Below are 10,791 nucleotides of genomic sequence, written 5' to 3'. Positions count from 1 at the left end.
TTTCACAACTTTTGTTTTAAATTTACGTAAAACTAACGACAAGAGGGAAAACTGTTATTACCACGTGCTTTAATTTCTGCATCTTCGTCTAAAACTTCGCAAATAAAATTAAAACCTATTGTTTTCCATCAAGTATATTAAATTACACTGTTTACATATTTAAGAGTAACATATTTAGTTGTGGTGTTAGTGTCAATGAATTTGTCACCATAGCAAACTGGATACCCCCCCCCCAAAAAAGAACCAATTCTCCTTCTTTACTTTGTACGTCATCAATGTACTCATAAACTAACCCCGGGGGATCAGGTATTTATATCGCTTCTCATCATCTTGCAATTTCTCTGGGAAGGGGTCAATACCTCGGTTTTCCAAGAAAAGATCTATCCTACGGTGGGTGTTGTACAACATAGCCCTCGAAATTCAAAATGGACACACTATGTAGGGTTGTATTGTTCGACGTGCATTTCCAGCTTGTCAGACATAGGGTTTGGTCTGGAAGTACGCTCTACATATTGCTGAAAGGACCATTTGAGGTGAAAATATCGGTATTCATATCTAGTCTGGTTCCCTGCTTAGTATGCTCCTTGCATTGCACTCCGATATATAGTCTGGTTCCCTATTTAGTATGCTCCCTTCGTTGCACTCCGCTTAAGTAGAAACCAGACTAGAACGCAACGGAAAACCTTCGTCACATTCCGAGTGGGGAGTTTTGTGGGTCATTTGTTTACTTCCTGCGCTATAGGGAGGTTACTTGCACTTGAAACTGAAATTAAGTAATACTGGGTTATATTTTAAATGGAACGATCTGCAGGAGCCGGTGCTAATGAAAAATCTCCTCTTCTTTCATCAACAGGTGACCATGAGAGCGCTAATACGAGGTAAACATTTAAGTATTCACATCTCCTTGTCCTGAAACATTTCACATCTGTCGAACATGTACAGTAATGGTTCACCATCTTATGACTCAAAACTTTAAATTATGTGCCTCCCCTCCCCATCCCCGTGTGTTGAATGGGTTTTTGTACCTTTGTCACAATTGGAAAAATGCCTACTTATTTAAGAAATATTGAATTAAAATCAAAACGTTAAAAACAGGGCCAAATTGTCAACAAAACTCCAGTTATCTTGTTATGTTACTGCTGCAGTTGAGAAATATAGTTGCCGTTGGTGGCACAGGGGCTCGTATCGGTGCTTACAATTGACCTGTCATACATGTACTATATAATAACTGGCACGTGGGGTCGTATTGGTACTTAAAATTGACCTGTCATACATGTACTATATAATAACTAGCTATTATATAGTACATGTATGACAGGTTAATTTTAAGCACCGAAACGAGCCATTGTGGTTAGTGGTATGGTATGAAAGTAAACTAAAAGTTCCAGAAATGTTACTTAAAGGCTGCACATTTATTAAAGTATTTAAACATTATGTTTATAAATTTCATTAAGATCTATGCCTGATTTGTAAGACATAGAGCTATTAAATAATTATTTGTGATTATTACTTGGCTTATTTGTAGTTAACCCCTACCAATGAAAACTTTAATTTCTAGATTGCATCTTTTACGAATTTGAATGGATGAGATGGCCCTTTTCTTGCTTTTATACTACTTATCAAAGAACCCACACTGAAACAAAATTTGTTTGTTTGACAGTGCACCTGTAATGTGCACCCACACATTAGATAAGTTTTTGAACAGGGTTCTCACGCTATTGGGAAAAAGTTGGGAGAAATGATAATTTTTTTCCCAACCGTGAAAAGTCCTTGAATTTTGCAAATATTGACGAAAGTCTGGAAAAAACGGGGAATTTTACTCCACAACTTGATGGCCGAAACAATTACATAACTGAGTTGTAACTGAACTCATCATGAGTTAAATTTAGTTCTAACCAGAATATTAGGAGGTTGCAGTATGGATCATTTGGGTGCTTACCATAAATAAATTTGTTGAGACAATCCAAACGCTTAGTGGATTAGATTTGTCTGGTAGACTTTTTGTTTCACAGACAGTTTGATATCTGTATATTTTTTCATATGGAAGGTATGAAAACCAGTCTAGAATCACAAGAGGCAGACATGGTGGCATTAAAGCAGAGCCGCTTTGCAGATGGGCTAGCAAACTTAAATGTTGTTAAATCGCGTGAAACCTGCATGAAATCATTATGAAAATTATTTATTTTCTCACAAATTACGAGTATTAAAATCATTATGTCTTTAATCTGCTGAAACACAGTAAAACTAATCTGTTGATGAAATTTGAGCTGGTACTATTGGATTCGATTGCTAGTCTCACGAGCATACAGAATCCCCCAACCGTCATTTTCACATTTTGTAGAAAAAATTTAAATCAAAGTCGTATACTGGTTGTAATAAAAATACAAAAACAAAAGAGCACAAAATTCTCTTTTATTATTCCGAGACCAACTTCCGGAGTTTTGTTGTATCACGTGACTACCATGTTGACATGTGCTCTCTCACGCAGGGAGCATACGAAGCAGGGAACTAGACAACTCTGCTTGATGAATCAGACTGGCAAAGTTCCTTGTAGTTGTACTTGAAATAAATGTGTTGAGAATTATGTTCTTTCTGGTTTTTACAAAAAGTATCTGACTTTCATTTAATTAATTGACAATTGGACAATGACATTAAAAAGAAGTTTGTTGTTGATATCGTGTGACTATTGGACTTCCGATGTCATTGTTTGAGAGTCGTGAAGTCATGTGACTATTAATGCAAATGGCGAGTACCGGGTCAGGTTTCATCTATGCCAAGTTTCGTCTAGTTTATCAATGGATTGAAGACATAATGATTTTAATACTTGCCAATTTTGAGAAAATAAATAATTTTCCTATTGATTTCATGCAAGTATAAGTCGATATAACACAGTTTAAATTTGTTAGGTCACCTGGTAAGCTATGTTACGGTGGCGGCAGATTCCAATTTTTTTAATATGTAATTGCTCTGAACCCACAGTCCATCCTGAATGTCCAAATGTGAAAAATGGGGTTGGAATATTCGGAGGAAACCTGGATTAGAAAAATGTTGAATCTCTGAGCTGAACTTTGGTGCGAATCTGTTACAGTGACATGTAGCTTGAAGCATTGGTTTCAGATCTTAAATAGAATGCAGGTGAAATGGGAAATTGTCGTACCTTGTATTATATATTAAGAAACGATAAGAGCCCATGTATCAATACAGGTTTTGTGACTGGTTTATTGAACTACAAGAAGACAAGTTGATTTACAGAAAATTCAGTCCTTGTTTACATATATAATTTTGAAGGTCTATTGTCAAAATTTAAATCAACCCTTTTGTAAATGTCTTTAAATGATGGAATTTTTAACCAAATCATCTTAAGGAGTTTAGGTTGGTTGAAAAATCTTGTTTGAGATTATATTGGCACACATAAATTAAGGGTTAAATTTTTTTTGTTACAAAATAAGATTCTAATACTTTGTATTTATTAGTTTTTTTTCTTCATACTGTGATAGGAAATGTTTACTTCATATAACATGCACATATATTGGCATTATTATTGCTCTAGAACTGTTTGGAATTAATGGTTTGAAAGGAAACAAAATAATTTATGCTCATTATGTTGTTTCCACGTAGCAACATAATGCAGGTCAGCAAAGTAAAGTTAGAATTTGTATTCTGTACATTGAAATGGTTTTAAATGCCAATTTATAGGAATATAGTCAAATTTGTTTCATGTGACTCATTTTGTTGTTTTGTACATGATTATCTTTTCTGACATATATGTTTTGGAGAGTCTTGACAGAGAAACATCTTCAGATTCGGAAAATGCATGTTTTATAATCCAAAATGTTCTTTAATTCCACTCAGTAATGTTCATATGTTAACCTTGAAAAAATTAATTTCATCCTGGAAAAGACCTGGAAATTTATATTTAGAAAAGCGTATTTTTAAGTGATGAACATAAGTCCTACTACCAGTTCTGCTTGCAATGATTAAATTGTAAAGCTGATGATTTGTTGGCATTATGCTCGGCAAAACTTTATCATTAGTCATTAATGAGTAAATAGATTGGATTGGTCTTGTTATGGATTGAATGGGACTTGACCGCCTATTTAAATTTTCACATGTAAGGGAAATTTAAGATGTCTTTTTCCTATAAATAGAGCATTTCTGCTAAGTTCATGAGTACATGTTTACTTATGGATCATGTGGTACCTGATGACAGTGGTTTTTAGAAATGCTCCAGTGATGTAGTAATATGCATGAAGTAATACTAGGAAGTCTTACTGATGTATATTGCTGTTTCAAAGGTATTAATGTCTGTCCAGATGTAAGAATGCAAACAGTTGAGCTCCTCTCACAGAGGAAAGGAGAGATCTTTGCATATTTTTAGAGATATTCATGAAGAATGGAAAGTGCCTGTGTGCTGTTCTTATGCTTTGGGAGCACCTGCACTGTTGTAACGTTGTGATTCCAACATTATGCATATTATCTCAAAAATTATTGGTGAATGCAGCTGGTATAATTATTATGGTACAGTTTTGTTAATCTGACAAAGAAATTAACTCATTAAAAAACGTATATGTATTTTCATCCCTGTTAGATGTACGGATTGGAGTTTGTTGATGTTTTGGGGTTTAACACCATTTCTCAGTGCAGGGTTGGCTATACATGGCAGAATTTATAACTGGTGGATGAAGATTGGATTTTGAATTAGACCTATATTCCATAAAATTTTCGCAGTACCAAGATTTAATCTACATTGATAGGTTTTTATTGACTGTTGGTGGCTTGCGTACAAGTCAGATCTAACTAAATGCTCATGCAGGTCAGGGTCTTTGCAGCATGTTAGAAGTTGCCAGTAGATCAAATAAGATAATCCCTGACTTGCATGTACATTATATTATGGCAGATGAGGTTTTATGTAGTTTGCACTTGAATTTGAGTATGTATGGTATTTATCACCACTCTGGAGAAATTGGAATATTGGTATACATTCTCTTTGTCCTTCTGTTTGTCAGTGCCTTATCTCTGCTAGCTCAGTCTAAAATGCCAGGAGGATATTCACCAAATTTAGCAAATAATTTACCCAATTATAAACAATCTGCTGCAGAAGTTAACAAAATGTCTGGTTCCATCTTTGGAGTGCCCAGGGGTGAGACCAAAAGCAAATGGTAGATTATAAAAATTTAGTTTATAGTAACAGTCTTGTAATAATTTTGGATATCTTCAGTTATAATAGGAAGACACATATTTAATGGATTTTGGGTATAATTTATCACATTTATCCTTGCATAGTTTCTGCCTGCTCAAACTGTACATGTATTTGCATGGAGAATTTGCAGATGTCATTTGAGGGAAAACGTGACTACAACTGCAACACTAAAACAAAACCAACACGTGCTATGTCTTACATTGTCGGTCTAGGGACAATGCTATGTTGAGGAATTTGCGACATGGATCGTATGGTCTAAGTTGTTTTCTGACTTGACACGTATTTGTGAAAATACAGAAGAAAATAGCAAAGCAGATACTACTTAACCACTGCCTAAAATTGCTTCAAATACATAGACGAATAAATAAACTTTAGATTTGCATCGTGTCAATGGACTGTTGTAATGAAGCTATATTAAAGTGAGAGATTACTGTACGAAAATCTCTCCTTCTAAAACTAGATGCACTCAGGTCTGTTGAAGAATGGTTTAGTTCATATACTGACTACAAATGATCCATGTGTAATTTTATGCATTTTAGTGTGTTATGTATGAATAGTTACAGTAATGTTTTATCCGCAACAAAGAAATGAGGATGAATAGTATAATCTGAAGACACATGCATTTACCCTCATGTTTATGGTACAGGGCTTGTTTCAAACACTTTGAAATCCTTGAAAGTGCCATTATTGTGAACTTTTAGACATAAATAATTAAAAGAATTTTAAAAATTGATAGTTGATTAAGCATTTTTACTAACTGGAAAATACAGTAATATAATCTTGTTACTCAGTTAAAATTTGTTACAATGTAGCTTCTCTTCTCTTTTTGAGTCATATGGCCAAAATAACTCAGAAAATTGTCTACTTGAAAATAAAATATTGCTTAAATCCAAAGTTAAATGCAAATATTAATACTGGGAAATAGAGGGCTTAATTCAAATAAGAGAACATATAAGCATGCGTATGTATGTGTATATATATATATATATATATATATATATATATATATATATATATATATATTGCGTTTCTTGCTTTGTGTCCACTTCTCCCTGTTGAGCTCTCACTTTTGACCCCTGGAGGGGACTGGAACTTTTGCTGGTGGGACTCCTATTTTTACCAAAATGGGAGTCCTGGACTCCTAGTTTTAAAATCCTAGCGAGACCTCTGTTTGTTTTTCTGAGCTTTTTATCACTCTAGAGGTTGTATTTCTGATTTGATTTTATTTGAATTTGGAAGCTATGTTTTTGTCTTTAGGATTTTGGATGAATTCAGAAATGAGTGAGATGATTGCATGCTAATGAGGTTATATTACATCTGATAGGTTGTGCTTGTTACCCATCCGAAAGCCATATTTATGATGCTATTTTGATAAAGCTTGCAATATATATTTGATAATGATGATGATCAGCACACTAATAAGATAATCTTGCATCTGACTGGCTGAGCTAGTTACCATCACTGGGGGGAGGGGGGCATATTTCTGATCCAGTTTTGACAAACAGAATATGTGATTATGTCCTTAAGATCTCTGACAGTTTAAATAATGAGTGACAGATTTTAATTAAATCTAGACTATATCCTTGTATCATTAATATCTTGGATGGTGTTGATCATGATCAAGATTCACACATTTTAAGGATGTGTTCTTGCATTTGATTGCCAGAGCTGTTTACCACACTGGAAACATTTGTTTGTGATCTGATTTTTATCAGACTTCAAATATACGTTTCAGTAATGAGATCAATGGATATGAATGAGGTGATCTTGTATTAGATTATTTTGCTTCTTCCCACACTTGAAACCATATTTATGATCTGTTATGTTTGCATATTAATTTTGTCTTCATCTTTAGAAAGTTCTTGTTTTCTTGATGTAATATATGGTAAAACAAAAATCATACCAAGCAGGAGCAGTGTATCCCCCAGGGGTGTAAAATTTGGGTTAAAGATAAAAAATGTGGGGGTAAAAAATGTACTGACAAATTTTAATCTGACCCATACTTTATCAGCTTGAAATGGGATATTGCAGCTTGCACAACATACTCTCTCTCTATCTCTCAACATACAAATAAACCAACAACATGCACAATTAACAAACAAATGCATTGTCCATTCAAATGATAATTTTATTAGTTCATTTTTCTTTTTGTTTAAAGTCATTCTTTTAAAAGTCTCCTTATAATCTTTTTGAAGCAATGTTATAGACCAACACATTACATGTAAGTCAATACAAAAAGCCAAATAAATCTTTTTAACCAAATGGCAGTTAATTTACTGCCTGTCATAAAATATGTGCTATCTTCGGATTCATTGTACTTGGTCTTAGAACATATTTATCCAAAAATCAATGAGGCTAATGATTCATCTTCTTTCTAATAAGTTACACTTGAACTTAAAAGATCTTTCTATTATTGCAGCAAAGTTAAAAACCAACAAAATCTGCAATGACCCCCGACTTTGTAATCCAGATAACGCATTTGTCTCTGCAAGATTACTGATTTCTTTGTTGTGAAAGAGTTTCTTGGGTTATAATGTGTTCTCCAGATATCTTTTGGCAAATGAGGGCAGATTTTTAAAAATTCTTAAACCTTTCAGGAAAGGATTATTTAATTTTGCAGTCTTCGCAATCACATGATCAGAAATCACACCAATAATCGTAATGGATGTCATAATTCAAGGGAATTATTTCCTTCATTTTTCATTAAAGTTAGATTTATTTGGCTATTTGTATTGACTTATATGTAATGTGTTGGACTATAATATTGCTTCAAAAAGATTATAAGGAGAGTAACCGTTACTCTTTTGTGTTCTGCTTCTTTCACTTTCTCTGCTAATGATTTTTAGTGCACGACGTTTTAATCTGGAGATCAATTTCTAGTGCAACAAGCATTGAAGTTAAACATCTAGACAACATCTTAGGTCTCACTGGACAGTTTATCTGGTGAATTTTCATCCGACAATGACCTATTGCAGAAAAATGAGAATAATTTTACCCTGAAGATACAAATAAAAACAAACTAATGTTTTTTGTTGAAAGCATGCATTTTAGATTTTGACTGCGGCAACCAGGTTAATTCCTTAATCAACTGGTGGCTTTTATGCCGAATCAACACTGCCACTATCCCCTCTTTTATACATTCATTTTTGACAGCAAAGAGCTATTTTTAATATTTTCCTGTGACAAGGCAGCTAAAAGAATCAGTATGTGTCTTATGCATAAATAATGTTCACTAGTACTATAACAAATTAGCATACTTTTCATCACCCCTCAGCAATCTCAATTTTTAGATATTTACCTCTGTAGCAGACATACATAAATACATAAGCCAAGTTGGCTGTTCATTTGCAGCCCAAGTTATGCATTTGATCTCCAGTGCTAGTCTAACTGTGACAGGCAGTCACCAAACAAACCAACCCATTTTCAAGCCTAACTCAAAGTAAATCTAAACCACATTACAGATTTAGCTTCTACGTGAATTTTTAAATGCTAGGCTTATCATAACTAGGCTCATGCCTTCTATCTTAGCTCGATGGAAATTGTGTGAAAGGGGAAGCTACTCCATCATAACATTGCCTATGCTAGTCTGGTTCCCTGTTTCATATGCTCCCTGCATTGCACTCCCCTATACGAATAGAGGTGTGCAACGCATGGAGCAAACAAAGCAGGGAACCAGTCTATGCCTATGCTCGAAGTATACATGATCGAAGTATACATGATGCCATCCCTCATCCAAAGCATTGGATATTAAATAAATCCTGTTCGCATTATGTAAATCCTTTGTTTCAAAAAAATGCATGGCAACAAAATGTGTGCTTCAGTTTTCTCCAGCATGTGTCCCTGATGCACATATGTGTGTAAAGGGAAACACTACATTAGTGTAAAACTTAAATCACAACAAGGTCCACATGAAGTATACAAGATACATGAACCATTGCCCCAAGTGCCTTATCACTGAAACCTTTTCACAAGTGAAAACAGCTCATATAAAAGGTAGCCAGTTGAAATGTTGGAAACAGGAAGTAAACAATGCGACAATACAATTTTTCTCAAAACTGACTGGCTGTGAAGAAAAAATGTTCATTATTAATTACTTTTCCAAATTCTGGGTGTTGCAGGCCACGGGAAATAACTCCATGGGTTGCAAGTTTGAGACCCTTGATATAAAGTTTGGAAGGTAGTTTTCATAGGATGTGTTTTTACATTACATCATGAACCTGCTCATTAAAATGGTCAGTTATTAAGTTATGTAAGACTGGTGAGCAATATCATGCCTAATTTGGCCTCTTGTTATATATTTGACATTATATGCCCTGCCAGGGACTCCAGGTCAGATGCCCCAAAAATATATCCACTTTGCAGATAGTTGTCACATGGGCAACATTTATATAAAGTTTGGTGAATTTCCACCCAGAGGTTTTGAGGAGTTGTGGTTATAGACAGGCAGATAATGGACAGATGGATAATAGACAAATGTATAATGGACGGATGGATAATGGATGGGCCAATAATAGACAAATGGATAATTTGATAATGGACAGATGGAAATGGACAGGCCAATAATGAACAGATGGAAATAGACAGGCCAATAATAGACAAATGGATAATGGACAGGCTAACAATAGACAGGCTGACAGGGAGGGTATCACAGTATCCCTCTGATAAAAACATTCTCAAAATAATATCATTTGTCAAACAGTGAAATTCCATTCTGTGTTTTCATTTTGATGGGCATTTATTGAACAATATTCTATAATGATATCATCTGATGGGTGGTGTTCAGTTTATTAAAAGTTTTGTTGTTGTTTTAGGGTTTAATGCCTTTTTTCAACACAGTATACACTATACATGGCAGCCAGTATAAATGGTGGAGGAAGAACCCTGGAAAGAACCACCCACCCATGAGAAGCTACTGGCAAGCTTTCTCACATGCCCACATTGGCCGAATCTGAGACCTGAACCCATAAAAGTTTTGTAATGGAATTTCAAAAAATCTTTTATCAGCGAAATGTACAATACTGACAAACATTTTCTTTGCAGTTGAACCAGGTTTACAGGTGAGCCAGTACATGGATAAAATATATTGCTTCACTAAGTAGCTCATGTGATGTGTAATTTACATGAATTTAATAGTCATATGATGCATGAAAATGCAAGGGTAAGCATAAAAAACTACTTTGACATTGTAAGATTTATATAATTTTACTGAAAGAAGGCTGTCTTGAAATAGTAAGTCTATAGATGCTAGTGTTGCTTGACTAAACTGTAGTCTCTTTGAGTACAAACCTGGCCTTGCTTTTTGAGTATGTGTGAAAAGTGACTGCAATGCAGAATTTTCATGAGAAAAAATTGTCTCCAGTTTAGCAAGATAACTAAACTATACTGTGTTTTGCTCTAAAAAAATCAGTGTGCACCTTGATGATATTACCAGTGAGCAAGTTGAACATTTAATGTGACAAATATGCTGAATTTACTTAAATTCAAAAATATATATTGTTGTCTGATGAACTGAAATTTGTACAAAATGGTTTAATATTAAATTAGAAAGTTTTTTTGCACAAATAAGACTGAACATGCACTACAAAAATTAA

The 10,791-nt window shown here is 34.3% G+C and overlaps 1 protein-coding gene across 4 annotated transcripts in view; it reads left to right on the top strand.

The window, feature by feature from the left end:
* Window positions 1-685: 685 nt before the first annotated feature.
* The window catches only part of LOC149807402 (neutral amino acid transporter 9-like), a 107,264-nt gene continuing 97,158 nt past the window's right edge, over window positions 686-10,791 (top strand). For 3 of the 4 annotated variants that reach the window (XM_089966376.1, XM_089966384.1, XM_089966371.1), the window contains exon 1: window positions 686-878. In XM_089966376.1, coding sequence (XP_089822502.1) covers window positions 796-878 — 83 coding nt within the window. In that variant the 5' untranslated portion in view covers window positions 686-795. The remainder of the gene's footprint in view (window positions 879-10,791) is intronic. The other variant, XM_089966362.1, reaches the window with a different exon arrangement.

Source organism: Sinohyriopsis cumingii, chromosome 1 (assembly GCF_028554795.1).
Source record: "Sinohyriopsis cumingii isolate HCF-2022 chromosome 1, ASM2855479v2, whole genome shotgun sequence".
Lineage (NCBI taxonomy): Eukaryota > Metazoa > Mollusca > Bivalvia > Unionida > Unionidae > Sinohyriopsis > Sinohyriopsis cumingii.
The sequence above is the reverse complement of the archived record's forward strand: the minus strand, read 5'-3'. Positions and strand labels throughout refer to the sequence as shown.